Source organism: Erinaceus europaeus, chromosome 2 (assembly GCF_950295315.1).
Source record: "Erinaceus europaeus chromosome 2, mEriEur2.1, whole genome shotgun sequence".
Lineage (NCBI taxonomy): Eukaryota > Metazoa > Chordata > Mammalia > Eulipotyphla > Erinaceidae > Erinaceus > Erinaceus europaeus.
The window spans coordinates 117,628,563-117,656,206 of record NC_080163.1 but is presented as its reverse complement, the minus strand read 5'-3'; the positions used below and the strand labels follow the sequence as shown (position 1 = coordinate 117,656,206).

The following is a 27,644-nucleotide window of genomic DNA, read 5'->3' as shown; positions in this document are numbered from 1 at the left end:
TTTTCCATTTATTTATTTATGCCTCCATAAATAAATAAATAAATAAATGCTGGGGCTCAGTGCCTGCACTATGAATCCACTGCTCCTGGAGGCTGTTTTTTCCCCATTTTGTTGCCCTTGTAGTTGTTGTCATTGATGTTGTTGGATAGGACAGAAATCGAGAGAGGAAGGGAAGACAGAGAGGGGAAGAGAAAGATAGACACCTGCAGACCTGCTTCACTGCTCATGAAGTGACCTCCCTGCAGGTGGGGAGCTGGGGGCTTGAACTGGGATCTTTACGCCAGTCCTTGCTCTTTGCCATCTGCGCTTAACCCACTGTGCCTGACCCCCCTTTTGGCTTTTATTTCTTCCAGGACTTTTCTGGTGCTTTGTGTCAGCATGATCCCACTGCTTCTGACAGACTAAATTTTCTTTTCAGATAGAAAGTGAAAGACAAGACTTCACGTGTGGAATGACAACCCTTCAGCTTCATTACTCGGGTGAGACCTTTCCTTTAATAGTACACTCTAATTCCATCTCAGGTGGTTCACTTTCTAACAAAGTCCCATAACCTAGATATACACCAGTTTCTGTGAGAGAGAGCTTATGTGCACACGTATCCATAAACTATAAAATATATACCTGAAAGCAGGACTACACTAGAGTCTGCAGTGAGTACCTCCCTAACACTTCCTCTCCACTATTCCAAGCTTGGGATCCATGATTGCTCAACAAATTGTTTGGCTTCATATGTTAACTCTCTTTTCAATCACCAGGTTCCAGATGCCACCAGGATGCTGGCTAGGCTTCCCTGGATTGAAGACCCCACCAATGTGTCCTGGAGCTCAGCTTCCCCAGAGTCACACCCTACTAGGGAAAGAGAGAGGCAGACTGGGGGTATGGACCGACCAGTCAACGCCCATGTTCAGCGGGGAAGCAATTACAGAAGCCAGACCTTCTACCTTCTGCAACCCTCAATGACCCTGGGTCCATGCTCCCAGAGGGATAGAGAATGGGAAAGCTACCATGGGAGGGGGTGGGTTATGGGGATTGGGTGGTGGGAATTGTGTGGAGTTGTACCCCTCCTACCTTATGCTTTTGTTCACTAATCCTTTCTTAAATAAAAAAAAAAAAAAAGAAAGTGAAAGACAGGGAGTGAGAGACAGTGAGAAGGAGGAACTTCACTACACATGAAGCTTCCTTTTATATAGTGTTTCCCCGTGGTGGCTGTGGGTTCAAATCCTGTTTCTTACACAGTGGTATTCTACCAAGTGAGTATCTACTAGTCCTTGGTATTCCTTATCGATTACAGAACTAAAAGTGTGTGTGTGGGTGTTGGGTGGGTGGGTGGGAATATAGGTGTCAAACTCCAAAAAGTAGAAAATATATTTAGATCAGGAGAGGAGAAATGGGGCCAGGTCATACTTACCTGGTATAGCACACACATAACCATGTTCACGTGAACCTGGGTTCAACCCCCTACAGGAGAGAAATTTCCCCATCTGCAGGAGAGAAATTTCATGATAGTGCTGCAGTTATCTCCCCTTCTCTCCCTCTCCATTTTTTCTGTCTTGCCCCTCTATCAAAAAGAAAGAAAAATAAAAAGATGTGGGAACAGTGGAGTTATGTAACCCTGGTGGAAAAGCAATGCAAAGCAAAACAACAACAACAAACAGACAAATAAAATAAAACGAGAGAGGAAGAGAGGGAGAGAGAGACTGACTCAGAGTAAGGGCTTGAGCAGAGTACAAGAAAGCATTACACCTGAACTAGAACATTTAAAGGGATAGATTACTTTCAATAAAGAAAGAACAGGAAGTAGGTTTGACTAAGTGTGACTTTACTCTCTGTGTTTTCTAGACTTTATTTAGTTATTTTTATACTATTTATTTATTTATTGGATAGACACAGCCAGTAATTAAGAGGGAAGGGGAGACAGAGAGGGAGAGAGACAGAGAGACACCTGCAGCCCTGCTTCACCACTCATGAAGCTTTCTCCCTGCAGGTGGGGACCAGGGGCTTGAACCTGGGTTCTTTGCACACTGTAACATGTGCGCTCAACCAGGTGCACCACTGTCTCTCTCCTTGTCTTCTGAACTTTAAAAAACAAAATCAAAGACAAAACAAACAGACAAAAAACCAACAACTGCTTATTATCAGAGACAAAAAGCAATAAAGTTGTTTCAGTGAAGTATGAGAGCTTGCAAAATAAGATTTTAAAGTGCATATTTCAAAGCCTTACAGGAGCTTTCTTTTTATTTTATTTATAAAAATGAAACACTGATAAAACCATAGGATAAGAGGGGTACAACTCCACACAGTTCCCACCACCAGAACTCCGTATCCCATTCCCTACCTTGGTAGCTTTCCTGTTTTTTTAAATGTTTATTATTTATTTATTTATTCCCTTTTGTTGCCTTGTTTTTTATTGTTGTAGTTATTATTATTGTTGGTGTCATCATTGTTGGATAGGACAGAGAGAAATGGAGAGAGGAGGGGAAGACAGAGAGGGGGAGAGAAAGATAGACACCTGCAGACCTGCTTCACCGCCTGTGAAGCGACTCCCTGCAGGTGGGAACCTGGGGGTTGAACCAGGATCCCCATGCTGGTCCTTGTGCTTTGCGCCATGTGCACTTAACCAACTGTGATACCACCCACCCCCCCTGTTTTTTCTGTTTTTATTTTTGATAGAGACAGAAAGGCAGAAAGGCAGAGAATGAAATAGACCACAGCACCAATGCTTCTTTCAGTGTGATAGGGGCTAGGCTCAAACCTGTGCCATGCATATGGGAGGGACAGCAGCGCACTATCCAAGTGACCTGCTTTACCAGCCCAAATCGGTTCTGGTTCTGAGAAGATCATGGCCTTTTAAAGCTGTCTGAATTTGTTCAATCTCTGGGGAATGCACATGCTGATGTCACTGCCAGTCCTGCTGAACCCTACCAGTGGGGTCCATGGGCTGGAGTCTACACACTGCACCATGATATGCTGGGCATCATGATATGCTGGGCCTGAGGAGCAACAGGAAAGAAGGGGGTTGGTCCAGGCCATGGCACACTCAGCTGAGTGCACACATTACTATGCACAAGGACCCGGGTTTGAGTCTCTGCTTCCCACCTGCAGGGAGGATGCTTTATGAGTGAAGCAGATCTGCAGGTGTCCCTCTCTGTCTCTCCTCCCCTCTCCTCTCCTTTTTTCTCTATCCTATTAAAAATAGAAAAGAAAAAAAATAATAAGGCCACCAAGAGTAGTGGATTCTTAGTGCTGGCACTGAGCCCCAGCAGTAATCCTGGTGGCAAAGAGGGAGGGAGGGAGATAGACAGAGACAGATAGACAGACAGAGACAGAGAGAGACTGGTGACCTCTAGTGAGATAGGCACACTCCTCCTTGACTTTCATCTCTAAGGCTATCTAGGGTAGTGGAAACCAGTAAAGAAGTCAGGAGACCAAGTTAAGTGGGAAAAGGCAACAGAAGGATGGAACCTCTCAAGAGAAATGGCAAGCTTTCAAAAGAATTTCCTACTTGAATGAGTCTGCCTCAAATCCTGATTTCTCTTCTTGGGTCCAGGAATTGATTCTCCACTAACCTAACTCTAGACATATACCTTTCCAGTGTCTAGATTTTTGTTGATATGGGACTGAGAGTGTGTGTTCTCTGGAATTTAGAGGGATTGAGTTTTGCTCTCAAGGAGAAACAAAACAAGTGGCTTGGACTTCAAGTTTGTATGAAGGCATATTTATTAGACTAGGAGATAAGCCATGGTATCAGCATCTCTGAAGTACTTAACACAGCTCCCATTTGTCTACCTCATTTCTTGTCATGAAAGATTAGGGTTTGTTGAGGCACATCTCGCTGCATTCAGTAGACTCGTGGATAGTATAAATGGCCAGTAAACTTTCTCCAAAGTCTCTTCAGAGTTGCATGTGTGAAATGTGTGGTGGTTACATTAATTCTTTGTGGTTGTTGAGCTGTGATTTATTGTGAATGACTCATATATCCTTTTTGCAAACATGGGGCTTCTCCCCTGTGTGTGTCCTCTGGTGTGTGATGAGATGTGACTTTTGACTGAAGCCTTGCCCACACTCCCTGCAAACATAGGGCTTCTCCCCTGTGTGTGTCCTCTGGTGTCTGATGAGATTTGACTTTTCACTGAAGCCTCGCCCACACTCCCTGCAAACATGGGGCTTCTCCCCTGTGTGTGTCCTCTGGTGTGTGATGAGATGTGACTTTTGACTGAAGCCTTGCCCACACTCCCTGCAAACATGGGGCTTCTCCCCTGTGTGTGTCCTCTGGTGTGTGATGAGATTTGACTTTTCACTGAAGCCTCGCCCACACTCCCTGCAAACATGGGGCTTCTCCCCTGTGTGTGTCCTCTGGTGTGCGATGAGACTTGACTTTTCATTGAAGCCTCGCCCACACTCCCTGCAAACATGGGGCTTCTCCCCTGTGTGTGTCCTCTGGTGTCTGATGAGATTTGACTTTTCACTGAAGCCTCGCCCACACTCCCTGCAAACATGGGGCTTCTCCCCTGTGTGTGTCCTCTGGTGTGTGATGAGATGTGACTTTTGACTGAAGCCTTGCCCACACTCCCTGCAAACATGGGGCTTCTCCCCTGTGTGTGTCCTCTGGTGTCTGATGAGACCTGACTTTCGACTGAAGCCTCGCCCACACTCCCTGCAAACATGGGGCTTCTCCCCTGTGTGTGTCCTCTGGTGTGCGATGAGACTTGACTTTTCACTGAAGCCTCGCCCACACTCCCTGCAAACATGGGGCTTCTCCCCTGTGTGTGTCCTCTGGTGTGCGATGAGACTTGACTTTTCACTGAAGCCTCGCCCACACTCCCTGCAAACATAGGGCTTCTCCCCTGTGTGTGTCCTCTGGTGTGCGATGAGACTTGACTTTTCACTGAAGCCTCGCCCACACTCCCTGCAAACATGGGGCTTCTCCCCTGTGTGTGTCCTCTGGTGTCTGATGAGACCTGACTTTCGACTGAAGCCTCGCCCACACTCCCTGCAAACATGGGGCTTCTCCCCTGTGTGTGTCCTCTGGTGTGCGATGAGACTTGACTTTTCACTGAAGCCTCGCCCACACTCCCTGCAAACATGGGGCTTCTCCCCTGTGTGTGTCCTCTGGTGTGCGATGAGACTTGACTTTTCACTGAAGCCTCGCCCACACTCCTTGCAAACATGGGGCTTCTCCCCTGTGTGTGTCTTCTGGTGTGTGATGATATGTGACATGTCATAATAGTTTTTCCCAGATCCTTCATATTTGTCTCTTACAATTCTTGACATTCCTAGCCCCACAAGTAATTCACTGGTGTCTTCTGGATTCATTTTCTGACAGCTGTTGGACTCTTCCTCCTTTGTTTTCTCATGCTCCCTAGAGCTCCCTATTTGTTCTTTGGGTAATTTGGAAAAACCATTTGAAATTGTCTTCTGCTTTATCATTTTTAGCAAGGGTTTGAACTTTTCTATGGCTTCTTGACTTTCAGTACTGTCATGCTGATTCTGAAAATTAGAATGTTGCTTCTGTTGATTCTGATTGCTTAAGCAGGGATTCTCTACTTGGGGTTGTTTTCTTGTAGATGTTCCTGGGAGGATCTGAGAAGGATGACTATGCTTCACATGTTGGTTGAGGAATTTCTGAGCAGAGAAGGCCAGAGAGCAGGAGGGACATAGGTGGATTTCTGACTTTGATTCTGCTGAAAGAGGAAGATTTTGGTCAGGACAGATGTTTGTAAGGCTGCTTGGGCCTAACATTCTATCTCAAGAAAGTCCTGCCTCACTAACTGTTCTCGCTGTGCTGACAGTGTGAGCTCTGCCTTCCACTAAGTGATCCTTCATAGCCTTACTATTATTATTATTTTGCCTCCAAGGGTTATCTTTGGGACTTAGTGTTGCCACTATTAATCCACTGATCCTGTGGCCATTTTTTCCATTTTTATTGGGTAGGACAGAGAGAAGTTGAGAGAAGAGGGGGCAACAGAGAGGAAGAGAGAAAGATAGACACGTGCAGACCTGCTTTACTGCTTGTGAAGTGTCCCCCATGCAGGTGGGGATTGGAGGGCTTAAACTGGGATCCTTGTGCAGATCTTTGTGCTTCATACTATGTAAGCTTAACCAGTTGCACTACCACCTGGCCCCCTTAGCCTTAATCTTTAAAATTAGTTTTTTTTAAAATTGTCATCATGGTTATCCCTGGGGCTTGGTCGGTGCCTATACAATGAATTCATCACTCCTGGTGGCCATCCCCCCCTCCCTTTTTCCAGCTTTCTTTTATTTGATAGAACAGGAAGAAGTTGTGAAGGAAAGGAAAACATAGAGAGAAAAAGAGATACCTGTAGCACTTCTTTACCACTCAGGAAGCTTCCCCTTTACAAGTGGGGACCAGGGGCTTAAACCTGGGTCCTTTTGCATGGTGGCTTGTGTGCTCAACTGTGCCTAGCCTCCCTTCATAGCCTTCCCCCCCATTCCTTTTTAGTTTTGACTTTGCTTTCTGCAATTCAAAAAGCCCACATCAAGGGTCTTTTCTACATGTCACCCAGAGTAGGAACTTTCAAGAATCATCAGACAGCTTTATTCCTTATGTGGATGGAATGGCAGCAAACTTCCCAATATACAAGTATATTTATTTACTTATTTATTTTTATTTTTTTGCCTATAGGATTACTGCTGGGGCTCAGTGCCAGCACTGTGAACCTACTGTTCCTGGAGGACATTTTTTCTAATTTACTGGATAGGATAGAGAGAAATTGAGAGGGGAGGGCAATATAGATCTGCTTTACAGCTTGTGAAGTGTTCCTGCAGGTGGGGAGCTGGGGGCTCAAACTGGCACCCTTATGCAGGTCTTTGTGCTTTATATTATGTGCACTTAACTGGGTGCATCACCACCTGGCCTACCAAGTATTTTTATATAATATCTCTCTGAGACAAAGTGTCTGCAATCACTTAATTCTTTCTTTTTTTTAATATTTATTTTATTTATTTATTCCCTTTTGTTGCCCTTGTTGTTTTATTGTTGTAGTTATTATTGTTGTTGTCGTTGTTGGATAGGACAAAGAGAAAATGGGAAGAGGAGGGGAAGACAGAGAGAAGGAGAGAAAGATAGACACCTGCAGACCTGCTTCACCGCCTGTGAAGCGACTCCCCTGCAGGTGGGGAGCCGGGGTTCGAACCGGGATCCTTATGCCGGTCCTTGTGCTTTGCGCCACCTGCGCGTAACCTGCTGCGCTACAGCCCGACTCCCAATCACTTAATTCTTTTAAGGTTTATGTATGAGAGATAAGAGAGAGAAGAAGAAGAAGGAGAAGGAGAAGGAGAAGGAGAAGGAGAAGGAGAAGAGAGAAGAGAAAGGCCAGGCAGTGGCACACCTGGTTGAGTGCACATGTTACAATGCACAAGGATCCGGGTTCAAACCCTCAGTCCCCACCTGCAGGGGGAAAGCTTTGCAAGTGATGAAGCAGGGCTGCAGTTGTCTCTCTGTCTCTCTCTCTGTCACTCCCTCCCTCTCAATTTCTGGCTATCTCTATCCAATAAATCAATAAAGATAATAGATATAGATAGATAGATAGATAGATAGATAGATAGATAGATAGATAGATAGATAGATAGATATGGCACCCAGAACTTCACTGTGGCACATCTGGTACTGAATATTAAACTTGGGACCTCATGTACCCAAGTCCAACATGATACCCCTATACTACCTCCCAAAAGTCACTTAATTCTAAGGCCACTTAATTAATGGCCACTGGATTGGAGTAATCCTTATTGGCCTTTTATGAGGGGGAGAAGCCTAGTAAATTAGGTGTCAGTTAGTCTGCACATCCATAAATATGGAAGTCAGAGTAGAGTTGTGGTTAAAGACATCATGTGTGAGTGGGTCTAAATTTCAGTGTCCCCTTTCAAACAGTCAGTTTTTAGGAGCCAGGAGGTTGGTTTGTGTGGGACACATCTCTTTCACAAATGAGACTCTGGTTTTGATTTCTAGTATCATATAAAACAAGAAATACCAAAACAAATAGAATATTATATACAAGGGAGCAACATTTTAGTCTCTCTCCCATAAAAAATGTCATGTTTAATTAAGAACTATTATGAACTATTAAGAACTATTATGTGGGACTGACCCTCCCTCAGGAAGTGGTATTCAGATTGTACAACACAGACTGGTTCATGTCCCATTGACTTGGGACCTGCCACCCTGACAAGGCCATACATTACTTCTTTTTTGGTTTTCAACAGATTAGAAAATGAAAGTATACCGTTCCTCAAGACTCACACCAAGTATTCACAGTTTAGTTATTCTATTCCATTCCATCTTAACTCATTTCAAATACAATAGAAAGTTCTGTTTCAAAATATATCACTGACCAAACTTCTCATCCCCCAACTCTTACTGATCTTCATTTAGTCAATTCATCTTCCTCTCTCAGAGATGAGATAATCTTGGAGGGAGTTGAGTGGTAGTGCAGTGGGTTAAGCACAGGTGGTGCAAAGCTGAAGGACTGGCATAAGGATCCTGGTTCGAGCCCCTGGCTCCCCACCTGCAGGGGAGTCACTTCACAGGCAGTGGAGCAGGTCTGCAGGTGTCTGTCTTTCTCTCCCCCTCTCTTTCTTCCCCTCCTTTCTCCCTTTCTCTCTGTCCTATCCAACAATGACATCAATAACAACAACAATAATAACTACAACAATAAAGTAACAGGGGCAACAAAAGGGAATAAATAAATAAGTATAAAAAAAGGAAATAATCTTGGAGTGGTAGTTCACTTTCGCATATTTTCCAAAATTTACCTAAAGTATTACCTTTGGTGAACATGTCAGTCTCTGGCTAAAAACTACAAAATTGTTCCATCTTACTCAGGACAATAGCCAGTGTCTCAGCATAGATTAGAGGCCTTAAGGGCATCCTTAGGTCTTTCCAACCTCCCTTTATCCTTTGTGCTTCCTCCATCTGAGTGGTCTCTTAGCCCTTTAACACTTCCTCTTGCCATGGGCCTGCACTAGCTGCTTGCTCAACTAAAACCCTTTGTCCATACATGTCACTGTCTGAGGATCCTTCCCTAGACATCTTCTGCCATCTCATTCTCTGCTCACTCTGCTCTCTAGGCATTTCAGGGTTAGTTTTCTGCACAGCACTAACTGCAGTCTGATAGCATGCACTTGCATACATGGGCACATGTATTTTCTGAAGCAGTGATGCTGCCCGTCTTGTTCAGTCTGTATTTTCAGTTCTTGGAATCATGTCTGGCACAAGTAGGAATTCACTTGACAATTAATTGAAGTCATGAATGAAAGAATGCATTGCGGGAGTCGGGCTGTAGCACAGCGGGTTAAGTGCAGGTGGCGCAAAGCGCAAGGACCGGCGTAAGGATTCCGGTTCGAGCCCCCAACTCCCCACCTGCAGGGGAGTCACTTCACAGGCAGTGAAGCAGGTCTGCAGGTATCTATCTTTCTCTCTCCCTCTCTGTATTCCCCTCCTCTCTTCATTTCTCTCTGTCCTATCCAACAACGATATCAATAATGACTACCACAATACAACAGCAAGGGCAACAAAAGGGAATAAATAAATAAATAAATATTAAAAAAAAGAAAGAATGCATTGCTTCATACTCATACCATTTAGAAATGTGAGGCAAATTAAGAAGAAATAAAAGGATTAGAAAAAACTGTCTTGTGGGAGAGCTAGAAGGTGCTTAAAGACTTTTTTTTTCCCTTCAGAGTTACTGCTGGGGCTTGGTGTCTGCACTATGACTCTACTGCTCCTGTGGCCATTTTTTTGATTTTTTTTTTTTTATAAGACAGAGAGAAATTGAGAAGAGAGAGGAAGCTATAAAGGGAAAGAGAAAGAAAGATAGATACTTTCAGACTTGCTTCACTACTTATGAAGTGACCCCCCGCAGGTGGGGGAACCCGGGGCTTGAACTGGGATCCTTGAGCAGGTCCTTGCGCTTCATACTATGTGTGCTTAACCTGGTGTGCCACTGCCTGACCCCCCATTATAGATTTTGTGTGTGAAATATATAACAAGTACAAAATTAAAAAATATACAATCTTTCCCCAGAGTTGAAGACATATGAAATAGATTCTTAGCTCCTGAATTGAGATGATTTGATTTTACTTTAAGAATCAGGCCACGAACATTCCCAAGGAGTTTTGTCTTTTTTGTGGCACTCACCTTGCTCTGCTGTGAGCTCTTTCTTCCACTTGCTGCCCCATTTAATGCCCAGCTCCTGGCCATACTCGTCCCCATACCAGACCAGCAGTTCACAGCCTGGCTGGATGACCCGGCAGGTTCGGTAGAAGATCTGCCTGTGATACTGAAAGGCCACCAGGTTCTGCTCTTCATCATTCCTGGCACAGTTCACGTACCTGAAATTGAAGCAGCCAAAAGAAGAGAAAACCACTGGTAGCAAGTTCCCAATATCTGTCAGACCACATGCCCAGTTACCTACTTGATGGCGGAGGCTTCTGGCTCTGACAGTCTCAACCCACAAAGAACTTTCAATTCATAACCAAGTTTCTTTCACAGAGTGATAAAGATTCCTGTCTCCAGCTTTGTTGATGGTGCTCATGTGCCTAACTCCTCCCCTTGCCTTGTTAATACTGAGTTCTAATTTCTCACCTCTTTCCTTCTCTTTTTTCCTTCCTTCCTTCCTTCCTTCCTTCCTTCCTTCCTTCCTTCCTTCCTTCCTTCCCTGCTCTCTTCCCGCTTTCTTTCTCCTTTCTTTCCCCTTCTTTCTTTCAAAAAAATTTTATTTATAAAATGGAAATATTGACAAGATTATACATTAAGAGGGATACAATTCTGCACAATTCCCACCACCAGAACTCCGTATCCCATCCTCTCCCTTGAAAGCTTTCATATTCGTTACCCCTCTGGGAGCATGGACCCAGGATCATTATGGGGTGCAGAAGGTGGAAGGTCTGGCTTCTGTAATTGCTTTCCCATTGAACCTCTTCTTTCTTCCTTCTTTCTTTCTTTCTTTCTTTCTTTCTTTCTTTCTTTCTTTCTTTCTTCCTTTCTTTCTTTCTTTCTTTCTTTCTCTCTTTATTTGTTATTCTCTGGCTTATGGTGAGCCACCAAATTCTAGGGTGTTGGAAATTGAACCTGGGATCTCAGGAGCCTCAGGTATGAAAGTCGTTTGCATAAATACTATGCTATTCTTCCTTAACCCACATTGCTCTGTGTTACTGCGTTATACAGAAATACTTCTAATTTTCTGTAGGAACTTGGAGTAGGCAAGTGAATGCTACTTCAGATAAAGTGGGGAAAAAATGGGAAAAGGCATTACAAAGAAGACAGATGAATTGAGAATCATATGTGTGTGTGTGTGTGTGTGTGTGTGTGTTTCTAAAAGCAAAGTTCACTATCAAGCACCAAGTTTTGTGGTTTAAAATACAGCCCAATATAGAGACATTAGAGGGCACTGGGTTTGATAATCATTCATAATGGACATAAATCTGGAATTAGGCTTTGTGAGAGCCTTGTTTCATAGGTAAGAAATGGCTCAAATAGCTCAAAACCACAAAATAAATCAGTTTGACAGTGTACTGTTATGCTATGTATACAACCCAGGTTTGAGCCTGTCCCTCACAAAACTGAAGGAAGTTTTAGTGCTGTGGGTTCTTTCACTCTGTCTCTCTGCAAAAGAAAGAAAGAAAGGAAGGAAGCAAGAAAAGAAAGAAGAAAGAAGATCGATTGATAGATGATGGTTTATTTGCATTCCATATTCTATGATAAAAGATAACTTTTTTCAGGTAAATTAAAATTTTATTGAAAACAAAACATGTTAGGGAAAGAGAGACAGAGACAGAGAGAGAGAGAGAGAGAGAGAGAGAGAGAGACTGAGAGCTGACTTACATGTTGCTCACATGGTAGTACCCAAAAGAGAGCGAGAGAGCAAGGAAAGAGAGACTTACATGGCTGAGGTCAGGGACCAAAAGCAAAAGAGAACTTCTAAGAAAAGTCTTCATGAAGCATAGAAACCCATGGCTGTACTGTTTCCGTTCCTACAGAGACCCCAAATCCAGTTCTAATGTGCTGCCCTTGTTTTAAATTACCCTGGGACTTTGTACTTATCAAAAAATTTGGGAAATTATACTTAGATATTCCCAAAATAAATTGTCCTTGGACATGGGTTATGTGATCTAAAGAGCTCCACTGGAACATAGAACATGCTTAATATATGATGATTAAACAAATTAAATTGTGAATTTTGTATATCTAGACTCAAGGTTTTTGTCAGGTGCTCAAATTTTGTTAGTGTACAGATATTTTGATCTCTTTAATCTCTCATTTGCTATTAAGTAGCTCTTGAAATGAAAACGTGAGAGGACTGAGATAGATCATTGAGGGAGGTATGATGAGAAAGTAAGGAACATGAACAATTAATTCCTCTCTGGAACCCAGAGTCCTAGTGGTCTCACCTCATCCAGTTGGCCCAAGATTTATTTTCTCCATCCACATACTCATAACAGTTTCGCCCTTTGGTGATCTAAGTTTCAGAAAAAGAAGTTATATATATTTGATGGGTATCTCATAGAATAATTTCACTCAACTGGCATCCTTCCTTCCTTCCTTCCTTCCTTCCTTCCTTCCTTCCTTCCCTCCCTCCTTCCCTCCCCCCTTCCTTCCTTCCTTCCTTCCTTCCTCCCTCCCTCCCTCCCTCCCTCCCTCCCTTCCTTCCTTCCTTCCTTCCTTCCTTCCTTCCTTCCTTCCTTCCTTCCTTCCTCCCTTCCTTCCTCCCTTCCTTTCCCTCCACAGTTATCACTGGGACTTGGTGCTGACACTACGAATCCACTGCTCATGGTGGCCATTTTTTTTTCATTTTATTGGACAGAGAGAAATTGAGAGGGGAGGGGGAGAAAGAGAGGGAGAGAGAGACACCTGTAGACCTGCTTCACTGCTTGTGAAGCATGCCCCCTGCAGGTAGGGAGCGGGGTCTCACATTAGGCTCTGCACCAGTCCTTGTGCTTAGTACTATGTATGCTTAACCAGGTGCACTTCCACCCGGCTCTTTTTTGGTCTTCATGGATTTTGTCTCCAATTGTGACCACATGATAAGCTCTTTAGTTATCATCTACAAATCTGAGTCAATCTGTTCACTCACAGCAGGGCCCTACCAGGCAAGAACAACTTATCTTTTTCTGTACCACTGATCTCCTGCCACCCTTTCATCTCTAAATAGGAGCTTCATGTTCATGCAAAATCCACTTATCACACAGCCTTAATCATGCCATACTCTCCCATCTGTGCCCTAGCATGGAGAAAGTGAGGCCCCACAATTTGCTAAGGGATATGGGAAGTCAGAAGACAGGGGAAGAGATGCTTCTCACCAGCCAGGAGTATCCGCTGTTGGCTGCTTCTTCATCATCTGTGATTTGGCCTTCATAGGGGCCAAAATGCACACCCACTGGCAGATCAGAACCCTCATTCCAAATTCCAAGTCCAGCTTCAGGGATGCCTGATGGTCTGATTGTCAGCCCAGGGGGCAGAGTGAGGGCTGAGCGGTCAGGATGCCCTTTGTCCACTGCCTTATCTTTTATAAACACAGGGGACCCATGAACTGCACAGCTGTCAATGAAGAAGTTCTGACAGGTCTCACAGTCTGGAAGAGCAGCAGGGGTAAGCAAAGGACTAGTGCTCACTTCCGGTCATGAAGAGCTTCATAGAGAATCTGGGCACTGAGATCAGTTAGCCTCAACCCTGTACTCCAGGTCACTAGAGGAAGGGGTTGATGGGGGATCAGAGGGTAACCTATACCAGGATCGAACAGCCTTTTCTGGTGATGGTCAAGAGGTCACTTACAGAGGTAGTCATCATCCTGGGGCTCGCTGACCTCCTGGTATGCGTGGTCCTTTCTTTCTCGAAGGCTGTACATCTTCACTAAAGTTTCTTTTCTTCTGAATTCTGAGTTGAAGAAGAGTAGGTGAGCAATGCTCATGGGTGTCTGGAGTGTTAGTCTCCTGCTTTTGTCAGAAAATATGAAAACTCTTCCCACAAAATTATCTCTTGTCTTTCGACATGGTCTGTCTACACTTCCTTAACTTCTGGTTTAGAAACACTAAGATTCTACACAGATTACAGATGCCTAATTGAACACTGACTTCTGATTCCATTGTTAGATTTACCTTCCCATACTTTGTACTTAAAAAAACCGTTCATTGGGGGAGTCGGGCGGTGGCGCAGTGGGTTAAGCGCAGGTGGCGCAAAGTGCAAGGGCTGGCTTAAGGATCCCCGTTCGAGCCCCCGGTTCCCTACCTGCAGGGGAGTCACTTCACAGGCGGTGAAGCAGGTCTGCAGGTGTCTTTCTCTCCCCCTCTGTCTTCCCGACCTCTCTCCATTTCTCTCTGTCCTATCTAACAACAAGGACATCAATAACAACAACAATAACTACAACAATAATGAAAAACAACAAGGGCAACAAAAGAGAAAAAAATTTATAAAAAAAAAAGTTCATTGGGAGTCAGGCACAGAAGGTTAAGTGCATGTGGTGCAAATGTAAAGATCCCAGTTCAAGCCCCCCCCCCCGCCCCCGGCTCCCCACGTGCAGGGGAGTCGCTTCACAAATGGTGAAGCAGGTCTGCAGGTATCTTTCTCTCCTCCTCTCTGTCTTCCCCTCCTCTCTCCATTTCTCTCTGTCCTATCCAACATCAATGACAACAATAATAACTACAAAAAGCAAAAACAAGGGCAACAAAAGGGAATAAATAAATATATATATTTAAAAACCCATTCATTTATTCATTAGTAGAATATCTATTGAATGGGTGTGTGGTGATGCACTGGGTTAAGTACACATAGTACGAAGCCCAAGGACTGTGCAAGGATCCTGGTTTGAGCCCCCAGATCCCACTTGCATGAGGATTGCCTTACAAGCTGTGAAGTGGGTTTGCAGGTGTCTGTCTCTCTCACTCTCTATCTCCACTTCCCCTCTCAATTTCTCTGTCCTATCCAATAAAAAAATGAAAAAAAATCAGGAGCAGTGGATTTATAGTGTTGGCACATGTCCCAGCCATAACCCTGGAGGCAAAAAAAAAAAAAGATATCTATTGAAGGCATAATATGTATTAGGCATTGAGCAAAGACCTGGAAATTCAAGAAGAAAGTATGGTTTATATTATCACAGGCAGATTTATTTGACAACTTATATTTAACTATTTCGCAAGATGTATGAACTATGAATCTTCAATTTAACTTTAATATTAGTAATTTGATTGCAGAGAATTTATATTCGCCCAAGTTCCTGGTACTAACTTTAGGACTCAGCTGACCCAGTATAAATCCAGGTCTACCCAAAGTTATACTTAGGTCCTACTTAACAATCTCTCTAGAGGACTTAGAGGAGTTAAATTCCTAAGTTATGTTCTCTTACCCATTTTTTTCTTTGAGTGCTGTCCAGTGGCAACTGCTTCTTCAAGAGGGGATACTGGTTTCTGAGCCTGCTCTGAGTCACTTGTATTTAGCAAATTTGCTGTTTCTGACAATTCCTTGAAGCTAGATTCACTGTGTACTGGTTGCTTGAGCACCCCCTCCAATGTGAGAGTCACAAATTAAAAGACAACATACATGTCTTTAGTTATTTATGGCTTATAAGTAAATATTTTCACACACAAGTTAGTTCACTGACAACCCTTGGAAATACCTGAAAACTATGAATTATATAGGGAAAAGAAAGGGCTTAAGTGGGTAGTGAATTCAAGACTGGAATCCATGTCCTAATGTTCTTGTCTTTAAATTTCCCTCCTTAATTTCTTTTTCTTTTCATAGGTTAGAGATAAATTGGGGGGGGGGGAAGAGGGAGAGAGACAGAGAGAAAGAGAAAGATACCTGTAGCTTTAATTGACCACTTGTGAAACTTACCCCTGAAGTTTACCTCTTTCCCCATAGGTTGGGAGCAGGTTCTTGAACCTAGGTCCTTGCATATGGTAACATGTGCGTTCAACTGGGTGTGCCCCCGCCCAGCCCCTCCCTTCAACTTTCTTTCAGATGTCTCCATAAAAGTAACAGTGAGGGAAGAAGAATTGTTAGGAAGACTAATTGAGAAATCAGTAAGGTCTGAGAAAGAATGTGGTAAAGAGTAATAAAGAAAAAGACATTTGGTGGAATAGGAAACAAAAATTCAGAGGGGATAACAATCTTAATTAATTAAATTTATTATTATTATTATATATTTTTTACCAGAGCACTGCTCAGCTCTTGTTTATGTTGGTGCAGGGGACTGAACCCAGCGTGTTGGAGCCCTAGTCTCTTTGCATAACCATTATGCTGTCTCCCCTGCCCCATCTTAATTTTCTGATACATAATTTGACAATTGGCAAATATACTAATGCTCCTTTTTATTTATTTATTTTGTTCCACTTGGACATTGTGTTTGCATGAGTCCACCAACCTGGTGGTCTCAGGTGTTCTCCTTTTCTCCCTCTCTTCTCTAGGGAGAGTTTCTTGTCAACAGGATTTGGGTAATGCTTACCTTCTGGTGTTTACTTTTTTCCACTCTGAAGATCATCCAAGAAGGTTTGACTAAAAGGTAATAAGAAATAGTGTTTTGGTTGCTGTATGTTTCCAAATTGTAGGCAGACTTTTTTTTTCTTCCTCTCTCTCACAGTTTTCTAACCAAGAGAGTAATGAATTTAAGGAACATTCAAGGATGTTTAAAAAATGACATCTGACAGGCTGGGGGCATGAATCGATCTGCCAAGGTCCATGTCCAGTGGAGAAGCAATTATAGAAGCCATACCTCCCAACTTCTGCACCCCACAAAGAATTTTGGTCAATACTTCAAGAGAGGGATAACTAGGGAAGCTGGGGCCAGGTGCTGATGCACCTGGTTGAGTGCACATGTTACAATTCATAAGGACATGGGTTCAAGCCCCTGGTCCCCACCTACGGGGGAAAATTTTGCGAGTGGTGAAGCAGTGTTGCAGGTGTCTCTGTGTCTCTCTCCCTCTCTATCACCTCCTTTCCTCTTGATTTCAAACTGTCTCTATCCAGTAAATAAATAAATAAAGATAAAAAGAAGAGGAGCTTCCAGTGGAGGTGATGGAACATGGAACTCTGGTGGTGAGAACTATGTGGAGTTATACATACCCATTACTTTACAATTTTGTCAATCATGATTAAATCACTAATAAAAATAACAAAATATGGTTTCTGAAGTATTATTAGGTGTACACTTCTATCGGGGTGACATGATTATGTGACAGAAAAAGGGTCATCTCTGGAGGCCAGATGGTGGCACCCCTGGCTAAGTGTACATGTTAGCATGTGCAAAGATCTGAGTTCAGCCCCCATTCCCCACCTGTGGTGGGGTTTGAAGGGGAAGCTTTACAAATGTTGCATGTGTTTTTTCTCTGTCCCTCTCTACATATGTGAGAGAACACATTCTGTGTTTTAAGCCACCCAGTCTATGGTAATATTGCTGAAAAATCCAAGGGGAGCAGGATTTGAGTAGACATATCTGCAAAGAAGATACACAGATTACCAAGAAGCATAGGAAAACTGCCCAATATAATTGGAGAAATGCAAATTAAAGCCACATTGGGGATCAACTTGTGGCACACCTGGTTAAGTGCACATATTACCATGCACAATGACCCACGTTTAAGCCCTGGGCCTCCGCCTGCAGGGGAACGTTTTATGAGTGGTGAAGCAGTGCTGCAGGTGTCTCTTTGTCTGTCTCTCTCTCCTTCTATACTTCCCTCTCTTAATTTCTCTCTGTTCTATCAAATAAAATAAAGTTAAAAATATAAAAAATAATTTATAAGATTAAAGCCACATTGAGACGTTTCATACCTGTTAGGATGACCACTATATTGTTGGTATGCCCTGCAGTGGTTATGTAAATAGAATGCAGTGTTAAGCAGGGGGGATTAAACCAAATGAAAAAGAAGAGGTTTTTAGAAGCAGAATTAGAAGCATACCAACACACTATTAAGAAAAAGAAAAGGTGAGATGGTGGCCAAAGATGGTGGGCAAAAAGTGGACTAGATAACTCACCTAGATAGTGCTAGCTTTGCCAGTGTGTCATCTAGATCTGAGCCAGACTTCCATCATTTTGGGGGAAACTTCAGTGCTATAATATCTTTGCTACCAGTATCTTTCTCTTTCTCCATCTGTCTCTGCTTCTGCTTCTCTTTCTGTCTTTTTTTCTGAAAAAGTCACTTTGAAGTAGTGAAGTTCTGGCTATGACAGAAAGAGATGGAGAGGGAGGGAGAGAAGGAGAGGGGGGAGAGAGAGAGAGAGAGAGAGAGAAAGAAAGAAAGAAAGACAATAATAACTGTTGGTGAGGGTGTAGAAACATTGAGACCCTTACATATTACTGGTGGGAATGTAAAATGGTGCTAATCTCTGGAAAATAGTATAAGATCCTTTAATTTTTTTTTTTTTTTGCCTCCAGGGTTATCACTGGGGATTGGTGCCTGCACTATGAACACACTGCTCCTGGAGGCCATTTTTCCCTAATTTTTTTGCACTTGTTGTTATTATTGTTGTCATTGCTGCTGTTGTTGTTGTATAGGAAAGAGAGAAATCAAGAGAGGAGGGGAAGACAGAGACAGAGAAAGAAAGACACCTGCAGACCTGCTTTACCACCTGAGAAGTGACCCCCCTGCCAGTGGGGAGCTGAGGGCTCAAACAGGGATTCTTACCTGGTCCTTGCCCTTTGTGCCATGTACGCTTAACTTGCTGTGCTATCGCCTGGCCCCCTAATTTTTTTTCCCCTTTTTGTGAGGCCTTGTCCTTGTGTATGTATGATTTTATCTCCCTCAGCTGGCTTTTTTTTTTTTAATTCAGAGAGAGAGAGAGAGAGAGAGAGAGGGAGAGAACACTTGGGTAAGCATGACAAGACACACCCCTACCTGATGAGCTATCTCTTTGGTCACTCTTCAAAAGTTGAAACTAGAACTCCACTATGAACTAGCAACACAACTTCTGGATAGGTGTTAAAATATTGAAAGGGGGGTGGGTGGTGGCACATCTGGTTTATCTCACATAGTACTAAGTGCAAGGACCTGCGAAAGGATCTGGATTTGAGCTCCTGGCTCCCCAACTGCAGGAAGGATGCTTTAAAAGCAGCAAAGCAGATCTACAGGTATCTGTCTTCCTCCCTCTCTATCTCCTCCTCCCTTTTCAATTTCTCTCTGTTCTATCCAATTAAAAAAGAAAGAAAGGAAGGAGAAAGAGAAAGAAAGGAAGAAAAGAAGGTAGATGGCTACCAGGATCAGTGGATTCATAGTGCTGACACTGAGCCCTAGTCATAATTCTGAAACAAAAAAACCTTAATAAATACCTGCATCCCCGGTCCTTGTAGCATTATTCATAATAGCCAAAATGTAAATGCAACCTAAACGTCCTAAATGTTGATAAGAGAAATGGATAAAAAGAATGTGCTATACACATGTCATGAAATATTACTTTCTTGAGAAATTAAGAATAACCTGTCACATTCTAAAATATAAATGGACCTTGTGTTCATGGTGCAAAGTGAAATAAACCATTCATGAAATTAATATGGCATTATTTCATTTATAAGATGTATATAATCATCAAATTCAGGTACCCAACAACAGATGAATGGTTGAGAAAGTTGTGGTATATATACACACCATGGAATACTACTCAGCTACTCTTAAGACTAATGAACCTACCTTCTTCGACCCATCTTGGATGGAGCTAGAAGGAATTGTGTTAAGTGAGATAAGTCAGAAAGACAAAGATGATTATGGAATGATCCCACTCATAAACAGAAGCTGAGAAAGAAGAACAGAAAGGGAAACTCAAAAGTAGAATTTGACTGGGCTTGGAGTATTGCACCAAAGTAAAAAACTCTGTGGGAGTCAGGTGGTAATGCAGTGGGTTAAGTGCAGGTGGCGGTGGCACAAAGTGCAAGGACCGGTGGAAGGATCCTGTGAGCCCCCAGCTCCTCTTCTGCAGGGGAGTCACTTCACAGACGGTGAGGCAGGTCTGCAGGTGTCTATCTTTCTCTCCCCCTCTCTGTCTTCCCCTCCTCTCTCCAGTTCTTTCTGTCCTATCCAACAACGATGACATCAGTAACAACAACAACAATAACTATAACAATAAAACAAGGGCAACAAAAAGGAATAAATAAATATTTTAAAAAAGACTCAAGGGTGAGGGTAGATTTTCAGCTTTTTTACAGGGGGTAGGGGTAGGGACAGAGTTAATATACATTCCTATTAACTAATTTTTTTTTAATTAAAAAATTCATGGAGACAAAATAGAATGGTGGTTACTAGATGTGGGTGAGAATTGTTCAATGGTTATAGAGTTTAATTTTTTTTTCTTCCCAGAGCTCTAGTTTATGGTGATGCAGGGGATTGAACCTGTGACTTCAGAGCCTCAGGCATGGGAGTTTCTTTGCATAACCATTATGCTATCTACTCCACCTAAAAAATTAATTTATTTAATTTTCTTTTTTTTCCCATGTACAAACTATTGTATTTACTGTTGAATGTAAAACATTAATTTCCCAATAAAGTTAAAAAAAAAAAAAACTATTCCCAAGTATTTCCAAAATGTTACTTTAGCTTGCTGGTACCAAGGCCAAGGCGTTTACCATGCATAATTCCACTACTTGTAACAGAGCAGTGCTCAGCTATGGTTTATGGTGTTAAAACAATTTTGCCATGTCCTCACCTATTTTAGAGGTGAAAGTGAATAGTGTTGACTTCGGGCATTAACACTTAGAAGAGACCACTACAGTGCCTCATCATTCCTTGGCTCTCAGCTATTTTCAACTACTCAAGAACTGTAAACTCCACACCACCCTGTCTTTTGGCAAAATAACTTACTGCTGGTTACTTCCAAGTGCCCCATGTAGGAGGGTGAGGGTCTGTGGGTGGAGATTGTGGGCCACAGTCCTCATTTTCCACTGTTGATCTACTTAATACAATCCCAGGGGCAAAGGGTACCTCGTCGCCTTTGGAGGACTTGCTGTGCCCTTCAAAGTGAACTTAGAGGTTCTACACACCCCCTGGGATTGTATTTAATTTTCTAGGACAGAGAGAAATTGAGATGGTAGGGGAGGTCAGAGAGGGGGAGAGAGAAACAACTGCAGCAATGCTTCACTGCTTGTGAAGCATTTCCCCCTCTGCAGGCGGGGACTAAGGGTTGAACCAGGGTCCTTGTGCACGGTAATGTGTGCGCTCACTGAGTGTGCCACCACTTGACCCTGGGTATACAGTTCCTGTCATGCAAGATTAAAACATTTCTAGAAATCTGTGTGCAACAATGTACACATAATTAACCACGCTGTATTATACACTTAACATTTTTAAGTTGGTAAAGTTGTTACATTTTAAAACTACAATAAAGAAAATTGACTGGGGCCCAGGCACTGGAGCACCTGGATGAGTGTACATGCTACAGTGTGCAAGAATCCAAGTTCAAACCCCCAGTCCCCAACTGCAAGGGGAAAGCTTCATGAATGGTGAAGCAGGGTTGCAGGTGTCTCTCTCTTCCTGTCTCCCTCTCTATCTCCCCTTCCTTCTAGATTTCTCTGTTTCTATCCAATAAACAAAATTAAAAAAAAATTTTAAAAGAAAATTGAATGGAAGATTTTAAATGAGTTCAGAAAAAATATGCATACGTATAGTAAACCATCAGATACATAAAAGTCCTCTTCATGTCAAAACTTTTGAAGACATTGGATTTTCAGATCTGTATACTACTATGAGCCCAAGCCATCAGAAATTCATAGATGGAAGCCATAGACCTATCTAAGTTGCTTTTTCCAGTTTAGGCAGATTGACGTCTTCTGAGCAGCAGATAAGGAAGTAAGCTACTAACTTTTGTTCTATTTATTTGTTTTTAATATGGTGGCAGAGACTGAACCCAGAGTCTAATGTATTTATTTGCTTACTTTATTTATGTGCTGGGTTAGAGAGAAATTTAGAGAGGAAGGGAAGATAGAGAGGAAGATGGGGGTGGGGGAGACCTGCAACACTGTTTCATCTGCTTGTGAAGCTTCCCCTCTGCAGGTGGGGATCAGGGGTTTGAACCCAGATCCTGGAGCATTGTACCACTGCCTGGTGTCCTAATGTATTCGTCTTACTACTGAGTCACCTCCCCAGCTTCATTCTCTTTTTTTCTCCATCTCCTTCCCTTCCTCTCTCTCTAGCTCCCCCTGGTTGTCTCTCTTCCTCCTTTCCTCCCATGGCTTCATGTCTGCATGATTCTGCTGCTCCAAGTAGCCTTCTCTCCCCCACCTTTATCAGATAGAAAGAGAGTGAGACAGAGTAAGAGAGATAGATAGAGAAGCAGACAGACCACAGCCCTGCCCACCACTCATAACACTTCCTCTGTGGTTCCAAAGACTCAAATTGGGTCTTTGTGAATGGTATGTGCTCTATTGTATGAGCTATCTCCCAACTCCGATTTTATTTTCAGAATGAATGGAAAAGATATAGAGAGAGTAAGTACAAAATACCATTCCACCATTCATAGATTTCTCAGCGGGAACTGAACCCAGAGCCTCACATATGCAAGGTCAGTACTCTGCCACTGAATAATCTTCCAGTCATCTAACTTCTATTTTACAATTATCTAATTTAATTTTATTTAGCTGATTCTGTGACATATGAGAAATACCAGAGACCAAAAGCTCTCTCAAACCTCTCCTAGATTCAAAACTAGGATTAGGTTTATTTTGGAGTAAGAAGATCAAGTGGCATGATTAAATATACACAGGGCTAAATATTATCTTTACACAATGCAATCATCATTTCTTTTCTAGGTCACTTAATCCAGCACCTAAACTATTAGGAGATTAGTGTTAGAAAGCTCTTTGGTGTACGTATAGTTTAAGATTGCTTTTTATTGAATGGTGTTTAGCAAAAATAATCATTTTATAAGTTATTTATTTTTATGAGAGATATTGAAAGAGAGAAAGACCAGAACACCACTCAGTTCTGCCTTCTGATGGTACCAAGGATTGAACCTGGGACCTAAGAGCCTTGAGTATTCAAATCCTGTGCTTTTTTTTCTTTCAAAAATATTTATTTATTTACATATTTATTACTAGATAGAGCCAGAGAGAAATTGAGAGAAGAGGAGATAGAGGGGGAGAGAGACAGAGAAACATCTGTAGGTGGGGATCAGGGCCTTGAACCTGGATCCTTGAGCATTATGATAGGAGCAAGCTCTTAACCAGGTACGCCACCATCTGGCTCCAAATCCTGTGCTTTACCATTGAACTATCTTCCTGGCCCAGCAAACATAATCTTTTTTTTTTTCCTTTCTTTTTTTTTTTTTTTAATTTTTTTTTAATTATCTTTATTTATTGGATATAAACAGCCAGAAATTGAGAGGGAAGGAGGAGACAGAGAGAGACACCTGCAGCCCTGCTTCACCACTCGAAAAGCTTTCCCCCTGCAGGTGCGGGCCAGGGGCTTGAACCTGGGTCCTTTTGCACTGTAACATGTCGCTCAACCAGGTGTGCCACCACCCGGTCCCGCAAACATAATCTTTAAAAAGTATACAGTTTAAGTACACAGAATGTGGATAATAATACTGGGAGAACTACACATTGACACCACTATTTCTTTTCCAGAACTACTTGAGATATTTTTTATTTCTATTTCAAAATTCAAAAGTAGCAAAGTTAAGTCAAGACACAGTAACACTACCTGCTAGCTCTTCCACTTCATCTTGCGGATGATAAATTTTCTTAATTAAGAATTTCTGGTTCACATTTGGGTTTGTATACATTAAATACTTGCTAATTCATCTAAAGTAATATCTATGTAATTATTTAGTAATCTGAAAACTTTATATGAATATCTTCTTGCATATATATATATATATATATATTTTTTTTTCTTTTTTCCCCCAGGAAACACTGTTTCCTTTGTGGGCTGAAATGCAGCTGAGACTTAAGCCCAGGAAGACATCTCTAAGTCCTCTTGGTCCCTCACCTTGCTGCCTTGGAGTCCATTCTTCATCAGAATCCTCAGTGTCATCTAATTTGGATTTGGTGGCCTGCCTGCGATGACACATGAAAGCTGGTCGAGGGGCTCTGAGACCTGGAAAAAAGCAAAATCTTTGTCCTAAAAGTGAGCAGCTGGACGGATGAACAAAGCACCACAAAGTTAATGTGACTTGGATGGACAAGGAGAGAGGTGAGCTCTGCATTGTCATTGCATTTTTATTTTTTTGTATTTTTATACAAAAGAACAAATTACCTCTGGATATTTCTCCACACAGAATGGAAGAAAAAAGAGGGAAGCTGGAGGAACCTAAGAGCTAGTCAAATTGAAGCCCTGTTTCATGCTTTCCAGGCTCGTTTGTACCCAGCACTTCCTGTTACCTATAGTAATCAGCTTTTCATAGTTTCTTTTCACGTTCCTGTATCGGATTTTCTCCCAGTCTCCCATCTCTGTCCATTCCTTCTTGGAGAAGTATATGGAAATGTCTTTAAAAGCATCTTTGATCTAGAGAAATACAGAATTCATCAGTGACTTCCTTTTTTTTTTTTTTTTTTAAGAGTCAGGTAACCCTAACATTTTTCTTTTTAAGATTTTATTTATTTACTATTGGACAGAGACAGAGAGAAATTGAGCAGGGAGGGGGATGTAGAGGGGGAGAGAGGTAGAGAGACAGCTGCAGCTCTGCTTTACCACTTGTGAAGCTTTCCCCCAACAGGTGGGAGCCAGGGGCTTGAATGCAGGTCCTTGAGCACTGTAATGTGAGCACTTAACCAGGTGAGCCATCACCTGGCCCCATCAGGGATTTCCTAATACAAATCCAAAATTTGAGCTGCACTTCTGTGAAACAAGGATGAAGATATTTTTTCCTTCCTGACTGTGTCTTGATTTACTGGGCAAAGATGGAGCATTTTTCTAACACTTCACTGGCACAAAGCAGATTCTATTTTCTTCCTACATCCCAGATAGGAGTGAGAGGACCAAGTGTACCCATTCTATGTGCATTCAGGAAGTGTCACCATTGGTGCAGTTTGCCTTTCTCCTTCCTTCCCTTAGAACCTTGGGGGGGGAGGGGGAGTTGGGCCCTGCCCGGTTAAATGCACATAGTACCAAGCACAAGGACCCACGCAAGGATCCCGGTTCGAGTCCCCAGATCCCAGTTCAAGGCTCTGACTCTGCACCTGTTGGGAAGGGGGGGGGGGTTCAGTTTGCAAGTGGTGAAGCAGGTCTGCAGGTGTCTTATCTTTCTCTCCCTCTCTCTGTCTTCCCCTCCTCTCTTAATTTCTCTCTGTCCTATCCAGCAAAACTAGCAACAATAACAGCAGCAACAATAACAGTGTTCTCCAGGAGCAGTGGATTTGTAGTGCTGGCACTGAGCCCCAGCGATAACCCTGGAGGCAAAGAAAAAAAAAAGAAGAACCGTCTCAGAATCTGATTTTGTCTCCCCAATTCTCACCATGAGCTTCCTTTCTGTTCTCCCTGTGTCTTCCTCAGGCCTTTCCTCTTGGGGCTTCTCTAGGCTCATGGTGCTGAGCTCTGCTCAGACTCTGAGGCTGGCAAGGACCCCTGATGTCCCAGCCTCAAAGCCAAAAGGTGCCTGTGGAAGGAGAAGGGGCTGAGAGGGGGTGGCAATCCTGCTCACTGCTCTGAGCCCAGCCGTCCATCTCCATTTGGAGCTGGTGTCCAGAGGAAGCTATGGAACCCCTGTGAGGACCAGAGGATAGTGAGGAAAGTTTAGGGGTGTATCAGTGGCATGAGAGGGTCTCTACTCAGGCAAGTCTGGGGGTGCTGATGGGACTAGGAGGGTCTCCATTGGCTGTGACAGGCCAGTCCAAGGTGAGTGAGATCCCTTTGCTGTTTCCTCAGCTTCCCTGTGGCATTGCCTTTGAGGAAACTGACAAAGGCACCCAGAGACTGTGGCTTTGAATGGGGTGTGCGTGATGGGTGAGGCAAAGGGGGGGACCCTGAGGACCTTGACTGCTGATACGAGGTAGGGGTGAGGGAGATTAAGGACAGACTGACTGCAGCAGAAGGCAATGAACCTTGTTGGACTGTGGAGACAGTACAATGGTTTTATGCAAAAGACTCTCAGGTCTGAGGCATCAAAGACCCCAGCTTCAATCCCCAGCACCACCACAAGCCGGAACTGAGCAGCGCTCTGGTCGTTCTGTGTATCTTTTTCTCTGTATCTCTCTTTCATTAAAATAAGACCTCGTGGGAGTCCGGTGGTAGGGCAGCGGGTTAAGCGCACGTGGTGCCAAGTGCAAGGGCCGGCGGAAGGATCCCGGTTCCAGCCCCCGGCTCCCCACCTGCAGGGGAGTCACTTCACAGGCAGTGAAGCAGGTCTGCAGGTGTCTGTCTTTCTCTCTCCTCTCAGTCTTCCCCCTTCTCTCTCTGTCTTTTCCAATAACGACATCAGTAACAACAATAACTACAATAATAAAAAACAAGGACAACAAAAGGGAAAATAAAAAAAAAATAAGACAATATATATATATAGATGTTGGAAAGGTCTGGGGAGTCACCTCAGGGTGCGGTGGAGAGATGTAGAGACCTGGCAGGGTCCCTCAGGTTGAAGGGAGTTAGGGTGCCCTAGGTGAGGGAGTTAGTGTCTCTCAGTTGAGGGAAATGCAGTCCCTGAGGTGAGGTAATTGGGGTCTCTCATGTGAAGGAACTGGGGTCTCTCAAGTGAGGAAATTAGTGTTCCCAAGGTGAGGGAATTGGGGTACCTGAGGCTAGGAAATTGGGGCCCCCGGGGGTGAGTGAATTGGGGTCCCTTAGGTGAGTGAATTGGGATCCCTCCAAGGGAAGTTGGGGTCCCACAGGTGAGGGATCTGGGGGTTTCTCAGGTGAGATAATTGGGTGTTCCTGAGGTGAGAATATTGGGTGTCCCTGAGGTGAAGGAATTGGGGTCCCTGAGGTGAGAAAACTGGGTCTCTCAGGTGAAGGAATTAGGGTCCGTAAGGTGAAGGAATTGGGGTCTCTCAGGTGAGGTAATGGGGTCCCTGAGGTGAGATAATTGGAGTCTCTGAGGTGAAGGAATTAAGACCCTTGAGGTGAAGAACTGGGGTCTCACAGGTGAGGGATCTGGGTTCATAAAGTGAAGGAGGTGGGGCCCGGGAATTGGAGCTCCTCAGGTGAGGGAGTTGGAATCCTTCCAGGTGAGCTGGGGACCCCTCTTGTGAGGCGATATGGACCCTCTCTTTATGGACTTTCGTCCCCACGCTTAGGGAGGTCGGTGTAAATTCCTGGAGTTAAAAGGGGAGAATCCCTGGCTGAAAAGATTTAAAGTCTCCTGGGAGTCGGGTGGTAGCGCAGGGGATTAAGCGCATGTGGCGCAAAGCGCAAGGACCGGCGCGGGGATTCCGGCTTGAGCCCCCGGCTCCCCACCTGCAGGGGAGTCGCTTCACAGGCGGTGAAGCAGGTCTGCAGGTGTCTGTCTCCCCGTCTCTGTCTTCCTCCCCTCTGCATTTCTCTCTGTCCTATCCAACAATGACATCAACAACAACAACAATAATAACTACAACAATAAAAAGCAACAAGGGCAACAAAAAGGGAATGAATGAATAAATAAAAAAAAATTTAAAGTCTCCTAGGGGTTTCTCAATCGAAGGAGACTTGGGGATCCTCTAGAGGATCCTCTAGAGGATTTGGTGACTCTTGAGGCTGGGGGGGGGGCCTCTGCGCGAGAATTTGAAGGTTTCGGGTATATAAGGGTT

The 27,644-nt window shown here is 43.4% G+C and overlaps 1 protein-coding gene and 1 pseudogene across 1 annotated transcript; one reads left to right on the top strand and one right to left on the bottom strand.

Moving 5' to 3' along the window:
- Positions 1-3,724: 3,724 nt before the first annotated feature.
- PRDM7 (PR/SET domain 7) lies at positions 3,725-26,038 on the bottom strand. The gene is made up of 10 exons (XM_060184970.1): positions 25,382-26,038; positions 24,309-24,432; positions 23,917-24,024; positions 16,455-16,504; positions 15,357-15,513; positions 13,790-13,891; positions 13,318-13,589; positions 12,409-12,476; positions 10,157-10,350; positions 3,725-5,678 (listed from the first exon to the last, which is right to left on the bottom strand). Exons 1-10 carry the CDS (start codon positions 25,448-25,450, stop codon positions 3,970-3,972), a joined length of 2,853 nt encoding a protein of 950 aa, XP_060040953.1. The 5' UTR covers positions 25,451-26,038; the 3' UTR covers positions 3,725-3,969.
- LOC132537362 (small nucleolar RNA SNORA68) lies at positions 20,894-20,972 on the top strand (annotated as a pseudogene).
- Positions 26,039-27,644: the final 1,606 nt, after the last annotated feature.